General features: G+C 41.2%; 2 protein-coding genes across 3 annotated transcripts in view; both read left to right on the top strand.

The window, feature by feature from the left end:
• The window catches only part of LOC124149284 (D-glucuronyl C5-epimerase-like), a 349,514-nt gene that overhangs the window by 33,976 nt on the left and 295,330 nt on the right, over window positions 1-20,208 (top strand). The window lies entirely within an intron of this gene.
• Window positions 1,658-4,351, top strand: LOC125378850 (cell surface glycoprotein 1-like). Its single transcript, XM_048394823.1, has 2 exons — window positions 1,658-1,677; window positions 3,619-4,351. The coding sequence occupies exons 1-2, from the start codon at window positions 1,658-1,660 to the stop codon at window positions 4,349-4,351; spliced, it is 753 nt and encodes a 250-aa protein (XP_048250780.1).

Below are 20,208 nucleotides of genomic sequence, written 5' to 3'. Positions count from 1 at the left end.
GAGAGACTGTGTGATGTGGGGTTGTGTGTGACTGTGTGATGTGGGATTGTGTGTGACTGTGTGATGTGGAGTGTGTGTGACTGTGATGTGGGTTGTGTGTGCTGTGTTTGAAAATAAATGTGAAAATGAAATTCTTGTGAAAGAGTAAAAGTGCTGGAGTCTCCCAAGGTTCTTCATCCTAGAAGACCTCATATGAAGGGCCCAAGGTTCCTCCTTCATTTTGAACACTGGTTGTTGGGTTTTGTTTAAATTAAGGTTGTGTGTGATATTGGGTTGTGTGTTCGATGAAGTGTTTGTGTGTTCGATGTAGGGTTGCGTGTAATTGTTGTTGTGGAGGTGTATTATGAAGTGGACAGGATGCTGTGTCAGCGTGTGATATTGGGTTGAATGGATCATTAGTGTGTTATTCAGGGTGGATGGAATGGGGTGAATGCATGCAAAGTGTGTGTGTGTGTGTGTGTGTGTGTGTGTGTGTGTGTGTGTGTGTGTGTGTGTGTGTGTGTGTGTGTGTGTGTGTGTGTGTGTGTGTGTGTGTGTGTGTGTGTGTGTGTGTGTGTGTGTGTGTGTGTGCATGTGAGTGTGTGTGTGTGTGTGCCTGTGAGTGTGTGCCCGTCGGTGCGTACATGTGTGCATGGGTGTGCCTGCATGTGTGTCTGTGCATACCTGCCCTATGATCAGCAGAAACCGCCTCTACAAATTCATGATGACCTCATGTAGTGTAGTGGATAGAACGTCTGATTGGAGATTGAAAGGTTTGTGGTTCGATCACTGGCTCCATCATACTGAAATACTTTAAAAGATACCTGCCTGGCTGGTGCTCAACACTAAGGAGATAAAAAGTGGACTGGTTGCTGCGGAGTCATTATAATGTGTCAACTGGGGTCGCTCTATAAAACTGCCATACTAACTAGTACAAGATCCAACACAAGCCTGTTTCACTTTGCCTAATCACATGTAGATAAGTATGTCTTTATGTGCAATATATAATCTCCACTTGTAAAGTTGTATATTGTATTTGACGTAATAAGCGTCCAGAGCACTCTCAAAATTAGAAATAGGGAGCTCTAATTAGAATGTAATTTTGGTGAAAAAAACAGATTTGAAAGATAAATTTCATGGTTTATGCTGGCCGCCTGAAATGTTTATGTACAACAGATATATTTTTCCAGAATTTGATTGCCAACAATTAAGGGTGCATATAACACACAAGTGAGTATTATACGCAAATAAATAAGTCTTGTGTACATTGATCAATCAGAAGGGGTGCTAATTTGGATTGTTTACCAGCCAATATATTAGCAAATATCGTTGTGGGCGCTTATTAGAGAAGGGCGCTTATTACGTCGAATACGGTATATATTTTCTTTCTTGACAAGATTAATTTCAAGGTCACTTACCACGTTTACATTTTGTATTTTCCAGATTCAATTCTTCAACAATCAACTGACTGTTTACTCTCCATTTCAAACAGCCGTGCTTGTCATGACGACTTCTATTCTGTTATCGTAACAAGCTCCTTTAATAAGCTTATGTCATGAAGTGTATCATTTCCTAGATAAACTGTTCCCCAATGCTCCTCTCCGAGACCTGACCACACTCCCCCTGGCCCTCTGAGTAACATAAGCCGGTATTTGTTGATTGAGAACCTCGCTGGGGCATGTCGCTGAACGTGAGGAGGTAACCATATCTGTGGAGAAATTGTTAGATATCGCTAAATTACAACGTATGTCTTGCCACTCCAAGTAAATTAAAAACAAACATTGTTTTTAGATCAAGAAAAGTTTATTTGATAGATAAATATTAAGATTGTTGCATGTGTTATCTTGTTGTAATTTCAACAGACCTGGAGCTTTTTGTCTATGAGCAACACGCAGGGGAGAGCAGCTACAGCCACTTGCAGGAATTGATATACAATGTATTCAAAGAAAAATGACACTTATTTAAGAACTGATATTTTGTATATATACCACTGTATACTGGTACATATAATAGACTATCGTTTGTTTGAAATACTAATTAGTAAAACTCGCACTAGACTAACATCTAGTCTCTGAAATGAATATATTTTACAGAAAAAAACCAGTTAAATTATAGTTATAAAATTTAAAAAGGAGCCCAGAGACTCTTCATTTTCAGAGTTAAACGAATCTGCAGAGCTATAATTTTCTTTAACTTTCTAGCTGAAACTGCAGTAATCTAGACTTGCATGGGCTGTATTGGATATATTAGTTTCAGGGTCTTGTATGACAGACTACACTCACACATGTCCATGTCACTGTGGCCAGTCACTGGGTCAGTAGGGTAGTTACATTCGTCACCACTCGCCCCTTTCCGTAACCTGCAAGAAGACTCGTCCCCCTTTCGATGAATGTCATGTGCGAAAATATGACAAACCAATCAGAATGCGCGTATGATTTCAAGTTCTTCATCAAAGAATCCCTCAGAAATAATTTTTGATTTTACATATGTCTTGCATCTAAAAATATACCCAAGACACAGTTAAATGTGTTCAATCATACTGTATAATTCTGCACGTCCTATGTGCTTTAAGTTGCCTCTGAAATATATATAATACATGGGGAAATAATATGTGAACCATTATGCAACGAGTTGACAATTGTTTTAGGTATGCCCGTTTGCGCTAAGACGGAACCCGGTCGCAAAAATGGCTATGAGAGGGGCCTGAGTCGCTATTCGGCTTGTCCCGGAATAACATGAATGGGGTAGTTAGTGGTTGTGTTGGCTCACCTTCTTGAAGAAAAAGGTTTGAATCCCCATACTGGTACAGCACCATTTGGTTGCTTCATGCCTTGATTCAGAGATTTACCCAGGATTTCAAACTAAGTGCCCTTGGTAGACGAAATGGGAAAAATTGATAAAATCAAATGTTTTCTTTTTCCTAACTTGAGAGGTATTTAACATTAAATCTTGACATTGTAGTCAATGCAATAATGCTAAACTAAACATGAAAGCCTTTTCATCTCCATTGATCTTGTGATCAGTGTAATACAAGACATCTATCTCTACAAGGCATGTACGTTAGATACAACTAAAACAGCATGAATTGGGAAATGTTTAATTCCAATTTGGGAATTTTTACTGACAATTGCTGTGGACTTGGGGCTGTATATGGCCCCTGAGTAGGTGGAGATAAATCCCTATGATAGGTTTGGAATATTGATAATTATGGCTTAAAACCATCACAACTCTCTCAAAAGGGAATGAGTTTTTCAGGAAAAGAATCCCCAAGTGAAGTACCAAGTGATAAATATAATCACATTGATTGTTTAACATTGTTTAATGTTATTAATGGCTGCTTTATGTTATGAACAACAAACAAACAAACTGTGACAGATTATTTTGTTTTTGACTAAAATTGAACAAATAATTATCTTATTATATCCCAAATGATTTAATTTCATTTCCACTATTATATTATATGTCATGTCATTAATGGATGCTGCCTGTTGTATTGATGTGGTTCGCTCTTGTTTCCCTCTTCTCTTATAGACCTTGGGCATCCTTCACTACCCATAGGGCCAGGTTTTGTGAAGGTTTATTGTGGTGATATTTATGCACAATTTAACTTCTTCACTATTCACTACTTTTGTGGCAAAGTCCTATCCTTGATCCGAGTCCTACCCTGGACCCAAGTCCTTCCCTGGACCTGAGTCCTATTCTGGATCAAAGTCCTATCCTGGATTCAAGTCCTACCCTGGACCTCAGTCTTTCCCTTTGCCCGAGTCCTACCCTTGATCCGAGTCCTACCCTTGATCCGAGTCCTACCCTTGATCCGAGTCCTACCCTTGATCCGAGTCCTACCCTGGACCCGAGTCCTACCCTCAGACCGAGTCCTATCCTGGATCCAAGTCCTATCCTGGACCCGAGTCCTACCCTGGATCCAAGTCCTATCCTGGATCCAACTCCTATCCTGGATCCGAGTCCTACCCTGGACCCGAGTCTTTCCCTTTGCCCGACTCCTACCCCGGACCCGAGTCTTTCCCTTTGCCCGACTCCTACCCTGGACCCGAGTCTTTCCCTTTGCCCGACTTCTACCCTGGACCCGAGTCCTACCCTGGACCCGAGTCTTTCCCTTTGCCCGACTTCTACCCTGGACCCGAGTCCTACCCTGGACCCGAGTCTTTCCCTTTGCCCGACTCCTACCCATCGACCCGAGTCTTTCCCTTTGCCCGACTCCTACCCTGGACCCGAGTCTTTCCCTTTGCCCGACTCCTACCCTGGACCCGAGTCTTTCCCTTTGCCCGACTCCTACCCTGGACCCGAGTCTTTCCCTTTGCCCGACTCCTACCCTGGACCCGAGTCCTACCCTGGACCCGAGTCCTACCCTTGACCCGAGTCTTTCCCTTTGCCCGACTCCTACCCTGGACCCGAGTCTTTCCCTTTGCCCGACTCCTACCCTGGACCCGAGTCCTACCCTGGACCCGAGTCTTTCCCTTTGCCCGACTCCTACCCTGGACCCGAGTCTTTCCCTTTGCCCGACTCCTACCCTGGACCCAAATCTTTCCCTTTGCCCGACTCCTACCCTGGACCCGAGTCTTTCCCTTTGCCCGACTCCTATCCTGGACCCGAGTCCTACCCTTGATCCAAGTCCTACCCTTGACCTGAGTCATTCTCTTTGCCCGAGTCCTACCCTGGATGTCAGTCCTATCCTGGACCTAAGTCCCTCATTGGATCTCAGCTCTTCCTTGGACCCAAGTCCTTAGTACTCCAGATCTGAGCCCTGAGACCCTGGACCTGAATCCTACCACAGACCTGAGTCCATGTAACCATGGACCCTTGTCCTACAATGGATCTGAACCTCACAATGGATCTGAATCCTACCAGGAATCTGAGTCCTGCATGTAAAATCAGTGTTATGTTATCATGAACCTTATTATTATTATGAACCTTTGTTCATCCCAACAATCTGTTTGATCAGTAAAGTAATTTTAATAATTCACAGCTATGAATCAAATTAATCACAACGCATGCAATCATCTGCCAAGTGTTACATAACACGTTATTAAGCACAACTGATGTACATTTCTTTCCTATAAATTACAGCATATCACTCACACACTGACACTTGCTACTCCAGGATGCACGCACAGTAGAATTTATGTGAAAGCTGGTAGTCTGGTAGAAATTAGTTAATTTTCAACATGCGCATAAAGTGCTATAATTAGCACTTCCTCTTCTGTATGTGTCTTCGGGCATCTATCCATCATCATGGCAGCTAGGCGAGTTCCTGATGATTTTGAAATTAAGCATAGAGCCAGCATCTTACGTACGAGCTTCCATTATGTAAGAGGAGAAATATATAATGAGGAAGCGTGCTCCCCTTTCATTAAAGTAATTGTGCTGATGGTAATGTGAGGGTGTTATTGACAGGTGATGGCGGAATGCTTATTTCAGGCAGTAATGGCTCTATAGAAGGGCGACTTTGACAGATGTTGTGTAGTTCACCTTCCCAATGTGGCTGTCACAATGCATTACAGGTGCTTGTTATACCACATCAACTGATGCTCGTTCTAACTGATTATAAACAGTGTGATTGGTCATGCATGGTCAATACAGGTTATCTTGTATTATCTTATTGGGGTCATTGTGCGTATTTGTCCGATTATGGGTTAGCGTTTGTTTTATCTTCTTGAAGGTTTTTATGTCTTATCCTTTTTTTATTCATTCTGAGTACATTTCTTGTGTCTCCTGCTGAGATATTTCTGGAATATTGAGGAAGAAAACTCAGCTCACTCACTCACTCATTTAATCATCCATCCTATCACTCACTCATACACTTTCACTCTTACTCTCACTCACTCATCCTCTCACTCACTCATACACTTTCACTCTTATTCTCACTCACTCATCTTCCAACTCATCTCCTCACTCACTCACTCACTCAAGCAGTGTTGTATGACTTAAGACACTTTCACTCTCACTCACTCAAATTCTTGACTCATCTTCTCACTCACTCACTCACTCACTCACTCACTCACTCACTCACTCACTCAAGCAGTGTTGTTTGACTTAAGTCTTCCACTTAGCTTGGTAATGTAGAAAACATTACTGAATCTTGTTAAGGTAATTTGGTCATCAACAAACTCAGTCTAAAAACAGTAAATCAGCTTAATAGAACTCAGGAATACATCACAGCTTGATGTGTCAGTACACGTTTGTTTATCAGAACATTCCGTGGAGCTTGTATGAAGAGGTTGTGTAAGTCATGGCACATAATACGGTCTAGTTCTTGAGGTCACTCTGGCAAACATGCAATCTTCTGCAGGATACTCATATCAAGGGTATAGTGGCATGGGTAAGAAATGAGCCTCATTTTATGGACAACTCAATAATGGCCACCGAGATTTACGTCTCAGAAAGGTTTTATCAGCATCAGGGCTAATTGTTCTGTCTCTTCCTTCATACTGCAGGTTGTAATGAAGTTCTGTGTGGGGATGGAGGCCACAGGTTTTGTTTTTATGGTTTACAGAGTTTTGCCTCACAATAAGCATGTTAAGTTTGGGTTGACCAAAATAAGAAGAAGCTCAATATGTTTTTTTTATTTCCCTGGGTTGATTAAATAAGAATAAATTGTAGCTCATTATTATGATGAAACTGGGTTTATCAGTTTATGGGGGTAGAATAGGTCTTCAGCAACCCATGCTTGCAGTAAATGGCGACTATGCTTGTCGTGAAAGGCGACTAACGGAATCGAGTGGTCAGGCTCACTGACTTGGTTGATGCATTTCATTGATCCCAATTGGGTGGATCGATGCTCATGATATTAATCACTGGATTGTCTGGTCCAGACTCGATTATTTACAGACTGCCGTCATGTAGCTTGAATATTGTTGAATGCGGCGTTAAACAACATACCAACAACCAGTTTCTGGGGCAGTGGGGTAGCTAAGTGGTTGAAGTGTTCGCTTGTCACGCCGAATACCCGGGTTCGATTCCCGACATGCCCATTTCTGCTGTCTCCCGCCATGATATTGCTGGAATATTGCTGGAATATTGCTAGAAGCAGTGTAAAGCAAAACTCGCTCACTTATTGGTTCAGAGGGAACAAACGTGTTGCATCCCTTGCAGAATCCTGTGCTTATTTGTTTGACGCCCTTATTCACCCTGATTATGATCCTTGGTTTGCTGGCCCATACCTGTACATGTGGGGATGTTTCTGCATCACTAAGGGTATTTCTCCCTGTGAAAATACTGCTAAACGTGGCTTTGAACTCAACTCAATCACCCATAAATACTGAAAATAATGCAAAATTAAAACAAATGTTGGACAAGTAGACATTTTGGAGATAGCCTTGACTTGTCTGATCATGTGTGTTTTTTGGCACCACAGTCGCCTTGATCACGCTCATGCTATCAACCAGTGGTTTACCTGCTTCATGTAGCACTATGACTGAGACTTTGAATGGTATTCAGGGCTAAAAAAACAAAGTCTGAATCATAGTAATGCATTTAAATTTAGAAACAATACCTTGATACATGTTTTCCAAGCATGACCAGGCATAATGTCTCCAGCATGTTTAGTACATATAGTTAGTGGGTGGTGGGGTAGCCTAGTGGTTAAAGCGTTCGCTCGTCACGCCAAAGACCTGGGTTTCATTACCAACATGGGTACAATGTATGAAGCTAATTTCTGGTATCCCCTGCCGTGATATTGCTGGAATATTGCTAAAAGCGGCGTAAAACCATCCTCACCCACTCACGATACATTTGGATCTGATTCGATTAAATGCTTATATTGCGGATTCCTGCCATGCTATGGGGATTCCGGGTTAAAAGTGGTTTCTATGAAGCTGTGCCGGTTGGAGAAGGTGACTTGATGTATTTATGTATTGATGTATTGATGTATTGATGTATCGATGACTTGGTTATGGTGTGGCATTGTACCCAGACAGCATGGATTGTTGCTCACAATATCGATCACTGGAGTCGATTATTTACTTTCTGCTGTCATATTGCTGTAATATTGCTGAGTGTGGCATTAAACAACGAACACACACACTCTTAAACATTTTTTTGCTGCCATCATATAGCTGTAATATTGCTGAGCGTGGCATTAAACAACGAACACGCACACTCTTAAATAGTTTTTGCTGCTGTCATATAGCTGTAATATTGTTGAGTGTGGCATTAAACAAAAAAGACAGACACTCTTAAATAGTTTTTTGCCGAGGATGTACATGATTCCTGCCCACAAGGCTGTTCCTTTGTATGATCATACCCCCACGGGAGTTATTGTGTCATCCAATCACGATGGACTGTTTCTTGATTAATCCCCTTGTAGCCAACAGCTGATCTTGGAACACCTCATTCATCATTGCAGTCATTACCACTCAAGCTTTCCACAAAATTTCCCCTGGATACTGAAACACTCCACTTTTGTTGCAACTTGTCGTAATGTCCAAGGTCATGACAAGGTCAAATGTGCCAACAGGTTCCCATTAATCATGAACCAGTAGCATGAATAGTTGAGATAGTCAGGAGTTTCTGGTAACTTTTTACACATTTGTTAGGGAATAAATCTTAGTGCCTGCTTAGAAATATGAAAGGGGAGTAAATTATTAGGCTGAAAAAAGCTGCTTCACAAAGTGCTCAATTAGGTTTGTATCATACAGCTGTCAAAGGCGCCGGTGGAAATATTATATTGCATTATGAGATTGTAGGCACAAAGAGTCTCAAGACTGACTACATTCTGAATAAGGAGTAAATAATTGTACAGATTCATTTGTCCATCGATGATGACGTGCTGCCTTGTCTCACAGCTGCAATATTTTAGAATAACTGAATTGGTTGCACTGTTTTGGAACTGCAACCATGGCAACTGAGTAATGAGAGCGTCACACAGATTGAACACACATTTACCAAATTTTTCTGAAATATTTTTTAGGGTTGGTCATAAACAAAATAAAACAACAACCTGTTTCTTTTTATATTTTCTTATCACACTTGGCAGTGGATCGGTTTATTTCTATGTAAATTAGTTTGAAGATTGCTTGTCATTGATATCCAGGGTCCTGTTCCACAAAGTGATCTCAGTGCTGCGACTGTCGTAAGTCCGTCTTAAAGTTGGGATTTTCAAGTGACTGTCACAGTTGGATTTCATGCCATATTCATCATATATATATTGATATTTGATATCAATCTTTTTTCTACATTTTTACCTACATAAAGATCAGTCTGGTAATTTATTTTCCCATTGTCATTATTTTGCATGGTTGCTGGAACCGTAAACCTTAAAATTAAGTTGTGTTGCCTTTTCATTCTTAGTAACTCCATATGATCCGTGTTATGTTTAAGCCAATATGCTGGACACATGTTCAGCTTCTTGAAATAAGTAAAAGCCAGGATGAATGATTCATGTATTAAGAAATAGAGGTAGTTACCATGACTATGAACCAAATTTATTGCTTCATTGACAATGCCACTTTTGAGAAACCTAGCATTTGCCTCATTGGATGTTGATGAGTTTTACATGGCATGGGTAGCCCAGTTGTCTGACGTAGCCTAATTTGTTGTGCAGAGTTGTGTCCCTTCTCCATGCTGGAAACCAAGGATAATTTGTTTCTGTCAGCACCATACCCGTACTCGCCAGCGTTAGAAATAGACACTGGTCCTATAGACTTGCCAAACTGCCCAATAGTTAAGGTATCATAAGGACTAGTAGAAAGTTGCCAATATTAAGGGTTTTGCTATATGATGTCATTATAAGGACAAGTGGACTAAAAATGTTAGTTTTTACCGCTGCTCATGAGTTTCACCAAACTGAAATACTGTAAGCAGCAGTTAACTACCGGTAGTCATCTCATTCTTGATGACTTTTCTCACTGTTAAACTGCAAAGTTTCTGTTTCATTGTTATTCCAACTTGTTGGTTTCTTCATTGAAATCACTAATCAATTTCCAGGGTTAGAATATGTCCCCAATAACCTATTCTGGTTACAAGATGCGAGCCCATGGGGTTTCCAGGGTTAGATTCATGGAGTAGGTCTCTAATAACCCATGCAGGTTGCAAAAGGCGGCCCCATAAGGATTCCAGGTTAGAATAGGTCAGGTTGCAACTGATTTGGATCATGTGATCAGACTCGTTGCTCATTTCATATCCTGATGTTGTGAATCATTCCTGATGCTTTCAGCTAGTGTTAATTCTGTCCATGCTTTTGTCATGTTTGTGACATTTTAAGTTCGCTGTACAGTGTCGGAAATTAAGGATGATCCTGTGGTCCTTGAGTATACTTCCCATAGTACAGTGTTCCCTCGCTATTGCGCCTATATACTCGGTTATAGCTCGGTAACACATGTCGCCCAAAATTTACATTTTTAACAAACTCAAGTTTTACACTGACACAATGTTCTTTCCCAATCGCAAGAAAACTGCGAGCATTACAACACTGGAACTGAAGTCCGCAATTAATCCTATTATTACACTATCTGGATATAAAAACATGTTCGTTGGATATCTGGACAGATTTTTAACTCTTTTTTTCAAACTCTGAAATGTGCAGCATAGATCATTTCAGGTAGGCAGAGCAAGCTTGTTCTGTTGTGTTGGTCATCTACCCCCTACGACTCCATCTTGGCTAAACCGCTGATCGTCTATAACGCTCATCAATTAATTGGACCCCCAAGGTTTTGTTTTGTTTGTTTGTTTGTTTGTTGTTTAACGCCGCAATATTTCAGCTATGTGATGGCAGTCTGTAAAAAAATCGAGTCTGGACCAGACAATCCAGTGATTGACATCATGAGCATGGATCCACGCAATTGGGATCATTGACATGCATCAACCAAGTCAGGGGGCCTGACCACCCGATCCCGTTAGGACCTGCCCCCAAGGTAGTGTTGAAGGGAAGAATCACTGCATTTGAATCAAGGGACACCTGAATGTGACATTTTAACATTGGGGTCATGACAAGAACCATTTGACATTCATGCTTAATTTTGAACACTGTAGTATTTCTTGGTCACCACAAATTGATGTCTCTGTCCTGATAAAAAATTAAGAAAAAGATAAATATCCTTCTCGTTTATCACTAACATCATTAACAAAAGAGTCTCCTCCTCGAGTTCCAGGTGAATAATGTGATAGATCTACACGTACTGATAGTAGTTCGAAACGAACTTCCTTAAATCAAATGAACTCAAATTGATGAAAAAGTCATGTTCCAACAAGACAAAAAGTAAACACATTTAGATCCACATCTACCGAGACCAGACTGTGATCCAATTAAACGAGACAAGAATTGCTCTGAGGAAGACTAAACAAAATAGATGAACTCTGAGCATCATTGAGTTCCGTCCCACGAGCCAGATTGATATTTAGGAAAGGTCCCTAGCTTCCTTTGGGAGTTGTAGCTGCTCTGGAGTTCTTGAAGGCGGCTTCATCAAAGCGACGGTGCATCCCTGTACAATAAGTCAAGGTATTTGCGGTCAGTTTGTGGTCTAATGAAATTGTGTTTGTCGGCTGAAGGCTTTATGGTGCTTTTGTGGCTGGTTTTAAGAACTGAGTGCTTGATGTAAGGCATAGGTGAGGGATTAATAGAGTAATTGGATGTGTGATTAATTATTGTGTGACTGTGATAGTGTCCCATGTGATCTCTCCAATTCCACACAGATTTATATGACCTTTACCAGACCAACATGACCACAACACATTTGGAATCATGTCGCAACCATTCATATTTTCTACCAAGTCATAGCTTGTCACTAATCTTATGTGTCCACTACAAAATGGAGATGGAGTGGTTACAATGTGTGACCTGACTGACAATGTGGACCTGGGTTGTTTGGAAAATGGCTCATGTTGTCAACCCAGTCCAGTATGATGAAGCAGGTATTCAATTTTCTTTTAGCTGGAATATTGCTGCATAGGTTGTTAAACAACAAACACCCCAAGGAGAAGGGTTGTTGAGTCACATAAAGGAAAAATTCATATGGAGATTTTGTGGTAATGGAGGCAGGAACAGCCAACTGATTTCAGTCTTTTGTAACCTTGTGAACATGACAAATTGTAGCGACGCAATAGCTGTTTTTGTCATATGTTATATGCATAGGAACAGAATTTTCTCTTGTTGAGGGAAAAGAGAAATTGAGATTTTGTGGTTGTGGAATCCTGAATGTCAATTGTATTTCAGTTTTTATGAGATATTGATGCAGATGAAGCAAGAAAAACAATTGTTGTCAATTTATTGGGACCTTTTTACCATGGCAAATCATTGTGGCTACACAATCCGAAATTTAGTCATTTTTTTTCACAGAATTGTCGGAACATATCTTGCCCTGGTGTCCCTTGGCAAAAGAGATTATAGAGAGTTTGGAACAGCAGTGATAAGGGGCGCCATTGGTGTTCAATTTGTCTTGGGAACATGACAACTGCGTGGAGGTCGGGAGAGGCTGTAATCCAATCGTGAGAGCAATCTATGATCTCGTCAGCTCTGACAGGTCAGGGTGTGTTGTATGATCGACAAGTCCATCACAGGACATCGCTCATATCAATTCATTTTGGCCATTGGCCATGTTCATTGTTGTTCTAGGAAATTGACCTAATCTGTGCCAGACAAATTACAATATTGCCAATCTGCACATGTAATGTTATCCAGGAAATGTCTTTGACTCTAATTAATAAATGGAATCAATAGTGTGAATTGTTATTGCCTTGTGGAGAATTATTTGAATCTGTTGTAATATGACAACTGTGCCATTCTTTGATTGCTGTGATTTCCTTGAAGAACTCCCAGTAATTGCAGTGAGGGGATTCAGCATATGTAATCACTCTTTTCTGAAATTATATTTTTATCAATTTACCCAGCAACATTTAATTATTAATTATCTGATTTTAATTCAAGGATTAAATCTTGACAACACAGTTGCCTTTCAGTGAACCATGATCAACACTGTGCCCACATCATTGACTTGGGAATTAGAAACAAACACTTTGCCAATAAATTGTTATGTCACCAGATATGTGCAGGCATTGTGTGTTAATTTAACCAATTATACTTTGGTCTTGTAATATAAAATTAAAAAGTTCACACAGGTACTATTATGTATGTCAAACATGCATGAAGTGCTTTCTCTTAGTGGTCATTCCTCTGTTATGGGCACTGAGTGACTTCCCTTTGCATGTGAATGCTCAAGCTCCTTCCCAGCGCGTGACACCTTCGTTACACTCTCGGTAACATCGCTGCCACCAGTGTGGGCGCGGCCATTACAAGAATCTTGAAATTTGCCTTCCAACCCCATATGTTGTAACGTTTATACTTTTGTTTATGTCTTTGGGAATGCCATCATATTTCAATTTGAAAAGGTTTACGACTGAGCATGTTTTCCAGATTAATTTACTTTGTTGTTTTGATAATCAGATTGGTTCGAGATTGCAGACTAACGGAAAATCAACCAACTTCTCCCTTACATTCTTACTATATCAATAACACGATAGTTTTAATGAAACAGAAATTCAAATTGACAAACGAAGAAAGTAATTAAGCAGCGATAAGTGTATTCGGCGTCATGACAGTCGTCACTTGTTTGTAAACATAACGGTCATTCGATTGCGAGTTCAACTCCAAGATGGTTGTGGCCACCTATTCACAGTGGGGAGTTTTGACTGGTGGCAGTGATAGTATAGAGAGCTCCAGGAACGTACTATCGCTGTGAGGAGCTTGGTGAATGCTGGATGTTACGCTGGATATACTGTTCTTCACATGACAACAAGCTCATCCCTTATATGTATACCAGTACACTAGATGAAAGGTGAGTGAGTGAGTATGGTTTTAAGCCGCTTTTAGCAATATTCCAGCAATATCACGGCGGGGGACACCAGAAATGGGCTTAACACAATGTACCAATGTCGGGAATTGAACCCGGATCTTCGGCGTGACGAGCAGCCACTTTAACCACTAGGTTACCAGATGAAAAGACAACTTGTACACATCGATAAAACATTACAGGCACAACAATATCAATGTTGGACAAAATGGTCACCATCAGACAGTTTATGATGTCAATGTCAGGATTTATGAATTAATTAATTTGATATGTTTTTACATTGGTAATACAGGTAACCACATCATTCGTCACCACTCGCCCCTTTCCGTAACCTGCAAGAAGACTCGTCCCCCTATCGATGAATGTTATGTGCGAAAATACGACAAACCAATCAGAATGCGCGTATGATTTCAAGTTCTTCGTCAAAGAATCCCTCAGAAATAATTTTTGATTATACATATGTCTTGCATCTTAAAATATACCCAAGACACAGTTAAATGTGGTCAATCATACTGTATAATTCCGCATGTCCCGATGTGCTTTAAATTGCATCTGAAACATATATAACATATGCGGAAACAAATGTGAACCATTACGCAACAAGTTGACAATTGTTTTAGGTATGCCCGTTTGCGCAAAGACGGAACCTGGTCGCAAAAATGGCCATGATAGGGGCACGAGTCCCTATTCGGCTTGTCCCGGAATAACACGAGTTGGTCATGAATGGTAACCACATCACAACCAATCAAAACAATTGTGAACAATTGGCATCACCTTGCCAATCAGTGTACAGCAATAATTATTATGCTTAGTGAGACTTATTGTGGTGGAGTAGTCATGTGGATCATTGCCTCATCAGGCTAAAGGCCGGGTTTGATTCCCTTCACTGGTACAATAAGCATGATAAGTGAAACTCATCCTTAGTGTCCCAATCTGTGAGACCGCCTCCGTGGTCTAGTGGTAGAGCGTCCACCCGGAGAGAGGAAGGTCCGGGGTTCGATCCCTGACCGTGTCATACCAAAAGACGTTAAAAGATGGTACTTGTTGTTACCCTGTCTGGCGCTCGGCATTAAGGGGTTGAAACAAGGACTGGTCGGCTCGGAGTCAGAATACTGTGTCTGAGTGGGGTTTTCATGTTAAACTGCGGCATGGTATCTCAGTGAGCTAGCACTATAAATCAGCATCAGTCCGGACTAGTACAAGCAGCCACACACACACATACACGTACATGCACGTCGCTATATAAGTGCAATAATCTTGGACGCGACGTTAAACCCCATTTCACCTCACCTCACCCAATCTGTGACCTGGCTGGGATTGTAATGCTACATTCCTGCTTGTGATGTCATCATTAATCTGATTTAAGGTAAAAAATATTGACATTATAGTTGTGGGGACACCTGTTGGTGTTGATGTGATGTGGGGATACAACATCTCACTGTTCTGGCAGCTCTGACAGATATGCCTCTTTGATAAATATTCACCTGTGACAGACAAGTCAAACACAGATGTCAGCATCTGTGGGAGCTCTGTCCACAGATGAGCTGCGTCACCGGTACCCTTTGATGTCGACATGCCGCAGGTATAATTAGGTCTCGTGCAGACAGGATTATGGAATGTCAGCTTTTGTCACTGTCATAGTGCTTTGTGATTCTGCATGAGATCATTTCACGACACCATGTTAGCTTTACATATTGATCAGCTTGACACTTCTAAGATTGCCTGAAAATAAGGGGATTTGCAGGTACTTTGGGAATCAGTCGTAATCGAAGGTTATTCAAGAGGCAATGGAAGGCTTTTAGTGATGCATCAAAGTACTGATGTATGGTCGTAAGAGGCGACTTACGGGATCGGGTGGTCAGGCTCGCTGACTTGGTTGATGCATGTCAATGATCCCAATTGTGAGGATCGATGTTCATGATGTCAATCACTGGATTGTCTGGTCCAGACTCGATTATTTACAGACCGTCGTCATATAGCTGAAATATTGCTGAGTGCGGCGTTCAACAACAAACAAACAAACAAACAAAAACTGATGAATAGAAGCCTTGTATGTAGAAGTGTATACACATGGAAGAAAATAAGGGAACAGCAATATTGCAATGTTATGTTACTGCTATGTTCAATAAAGATGTCAAGAAAATGTTGCCCTGTTGCTGTGTGAGCATACAAATGCGAGCAAGTGAGTTCTAGATCCATGTTTAAACTCAGCTTTAACTGTCATGGTGCCTGGCCATCGATTAGCTTGTGTATATTGCTCCCAACCACACTGTTTCAAGGTTGTGGTTTCAAAGATGAATACATTGTACAAAAAGTAATACAGTGTTCTTATTTCTTCACAAAGTGTAACCAAATTGTACAACATTCAATTGAATTGATTGTTTTTCCAAGGAAACCTAATTCATCAAATCCAAAAGGGATATGCTCTGCCAATCCATCAGTGAATGTGGTGGTATTCTGAGATAGCTACTTCTATTACTAGTAATATGACATCACAGGACTCAATGTTTGAAATAATGTGCAACCACCCTTGTTTGAAATCTGGATGTCTAATACCTCAACACTCAACCTGGCACTGTCCTACGTATGCGGCTTTGGCACATGGGGCCTATGTGATACTCATTTGTCAAAGTTGATGGTCAGCCACTGGAGACCCATCTCCACAGAAAATATCAGCCATGTCAAGCAGTTCCAATCAGTTTTACTTACAATGTTTTTAGCTTGGTCGTTAGACGTTTCACATTCTTGTTTCTTTCTTTCTTTCTGCAATTTCTGAAGAGCTTGTGATGATCATCTTTGGGTGTGTGTGGGGTGTGGGGGTCGGGGTGGAGGGGTGGGGTGGGTGTGTGTGTGATAAAATTGAAACTTAAGTCCCTCATTCAAATTTGCTCCAAGAAAATGAAGAGCATCTCTGGGCTCCTATGTTTATTTTTTTTCTTCTGTAAAAGGAACCCAATGCTTTTAGTAATATAATTTCATTGATTCTCTGAGTACAGTAAAATATTCAGTCACCTTCTCCAGAAAACAAAGAAATGCTCTGCGACGTGTTGAACCACATCAAGCAGATCCAACCTTGGAAGTCAACTCAGTGCATAAACCTATGACTTCCAGTGAATTAGGAAGTGTCTTTGCATCAACACCTAATGTGAGGTGATATATGTCAGACAACTAGTCTTTAGTCAGATAGGATTAGGTGCTCCGAGACAGACAACACCGTTAACTTTCATTGATTGGATTTGTCTTCCTGACTTAGAATCACAGATGGAGCATCCCAGTGTGGCTCTCGCTTAGTTTGAAAGCCATAAACTCAACTGATTTACGACAGGTCAGTCAAACCAGGATAATTACTTTTTAACAGATTTAAGACTGATATAAGAGCAGCTGGATCCTGGATTTGGGGAAAATCAGGGTGCACGGTGACTACTAAGAGGTGAGGTGAAATGGGGATCAATGTCGCGTCCAAAACTGAGATACCATGCCGCAGTTTAACATGAATACCCCACTCAGACACAGTATACTCACTCCGAGGCGACCAGTCCTTGATTGAGCCCCTTATGCCATGCACCATACAGGGTAACAGCAAGTACCATTTTGTAACATATTTTGGTATGACATGGCCAGGGATCGAACCCCGAACCTTCTGCTCTTCGGACGGACGCTCTACCACTAGACCACGGAGGAGGTCTTCGGGTGGACACTCCACCACTAGACCATGGAGGCGGTCTTCGGGTGGATGCTCTACCACTAGACCACGGAGGCGGTCTTCGGACGGACACTCCACCACTAGACCATGAAGGCGGTCTTCGGACGGACGCTCTACCACTAGACCACGGAGGCGGTCTTCGGACGGACACTCCACCACTAGACCATGGAGGCGGTCTTCGGACGGACGCTCTACCACTAGACCACGGAGGAGGTCTTCGGGTGGACACTCCACCACTAGACCATGGAGGCGGTCTTCGGATGGACGCTCTACCACTAGACCACGGAGGAGGTCTTCGGGTGGACACTCCACCACTAGACCATGGAGGCGGTCTTCGGGTGGATGCTCTACCACTAGACCACTGAGGCTGTCAGCTACAAGGGGAGAAAGAAGACATGATAGACATGATGATGGTATCGGTTAACACATCAGATGTCGGACAAAAATGGTCATCAAAATAAAATCCCAACACACCACTCTCAATGAGAGTGTTTGTGTCACCATAATTATGTTTGACTTATGAAATTAGAATTGTACAGAAATAAGGACTTACAAAGACACGATCAGATTATGTCAATTCAAGATACAGTAAAGCAAGGACTAGCTTTCAAAGACACAATCAGTTTATGTCAATTCAAGATACAGAAAAGCAAAAGACCTTTAAGAACAACAACAACAATCAAAGTTAGCTGCCAACATGGTTGGGATTGTCATGATTACAATTTATTTCATCATATATAGAGGATATTATATTTGTGTTCATGTCATAGAACTTAGGCACGAGTGTCGTAAACATAGTATGACATGAACACGAATATAATGTTCTATTTATTACCGAAAAAGATGTCTACTTACAGAAAACACATTTTAGTGTTTACCTATGAGTCGCAACAGCCTCGGAACCACAATTTGTTGAATGATGTCAACCATCTTCAGCTATGACGTCGTTTCTAGCGTGATGTCATTCCGAACTCACGTCACAATAGGATTCAAATGGCGTCAACAATGCCATCTGGATGACGGAAACAATACACTGTTGTCTCGTGACGTGATATGACCCAAGGGCATGTATGATTTTTATGAACCGCCATATGTTTGCCTTCGTAGGTAATATAGTCAATTATGTTATGCAAGACTTCATAATGTCTGCATCTTTCTTATTCTAAGACAGTTTTGCCATTTGTAAGAAAACCATATAACAAAGCCCCGAGTGTTTGATGCATTGTTGTTCCATGTATACCCCTCATTAAAATCAAAATCTTTTACTCCGATTCAAAATCTGTCTGTGTAAGACACTGATGACATCACCATTGAACTTATCAGGTAAACCCAAAGCGAACTTTGACCTAAATGTATAACGAAGAACGCGTGTGTTCTGAAGCCAATCACATGACAGCTTTCTAAAACAGCTTTCTTTTCTGGGTTTAAGAATACCATTACAGTAATTTTTCGTTCGTTTGATTTACAAAACACTTTGTTTTTTCATGTTTGTGGTATTCATTCATTGGTTAAATCATTTGTCTGTCACTCCAAAAACCAAGGTTTGATTCCCCATATGGGTAGGCTCGTGGGTTTCACCGAAGTGGTAAACGTCTGAGACCTGCATCAGTTCGGGCTTTCCTCCCACATTAAGCTGACACGCAGCGATATAACTGGAATACTGTTAAAAGCGACGTTAAACCCAACTCACTCACTCACTCACCATATGGGTAGAATGTGTGAAGCCCATTTCTGGTGTCCCCAGCTATGATATTGCTGGAATATTGCAAAAACCATAGTCACTGACACACTCGGGATATGTTCCTAAATCTAGAGCCTATGATGTTTGGCTTTGTGAGGTGAGGTGGAATGACGCTTAACATTGCATTCAAGATTATTTTGCATATTAGTGACCTGCACGCATGTCTTATAGCTGCTTGTGCTAATACCAGTTTTTGAGTGCTCGCCATCTGAGATACCATGCTGCTGGTTCACGTGGATTACCCAACTCAGACACAGTATACTGACTCATAGCTGACCAGCCCTTGTTTTATCCGATTAAAGCTGAGCAGAAGATAACAATAAGAACCTTCTTTTAATTTTTTTGTGGTGGATTTAATGATATAGATCACTGATATACAGGCTGCAATGATGTAGCCGGAATATTGGTTACTGTGGTGTGAAACAATAAATGACATTACATATAACAACAGTACTAGTTATGGTATGAGGTGATTTGATGTATTGGATGGTAAAGCTCGGAGACTTGGCTTATTCTAATCCACCCTTGAATGTGACAATGTGCTCATAACATTAATCACTGATTTGTCTGGCCCAAACTTAATTATTTACATGCTGTCATTTTTTAGCAGAATATTGCTGGGTTTGTTGACACTATCGTGTCACTGGATTTTCTGGTTCATCGATCACTTGATTGTCTGGTTTGATTACAAGCCACCATCACATGGCAGGAGTACTGATGTGCGACATCAGGCAACAACATCATCCCGAAGACCTGGGTTCGATTCCTGACATGGGTACAATGTGTGAAGCCCATTTCTGGTCTTCCCCGCCGTGATATTGCTGGAATATTGCTAAAAGCAGTGTAAAAACACTCACTCACTCACTCACTCACTCACTCACTCAGGCAACAAATACTTACTTTTTTATGCGAATTGTGTGAATGGCCAGTACAACCGGTAGGCAGGACATGCTTACCCTTTTCGTGAACACCTGGTGTCATCGCGA

Source organism: Haliotis rufescens, unplaced genomic scaffold, assembly GCF_023055435.1.
Source record: "Haliotis rufescens isolate VD_foot unplaced genomic scaffold, xgHalRufe1.0.p SCAF_13, whole genome shotgun sequence".
In the NCBI taxonomy this organism is placed as follows: domain Eukaryota; kingdom Metazoa; phylum Mollusca; class Gastropoda; order Lepetellida; family Haliotidae; genus Haliotis; species Haliotis rufescens.
This window is presented reverse-complemented; position numbering and strand designations above follow the sequence as displayed.

Coding starts and splice junctions, on each gene's coding strand:
- LOC125378850 (XM_048394823.1), top strand. CDS start 1,658: ATGTCGCTGAACGTGAGGAG. Junction 1,678..3,618: donor ATGTCGCTGAACGTGAGGAG/GTAACCATATCT, acceptor TTTGTGGCAAAG/TCCTATCCTTGATCCGAGTC.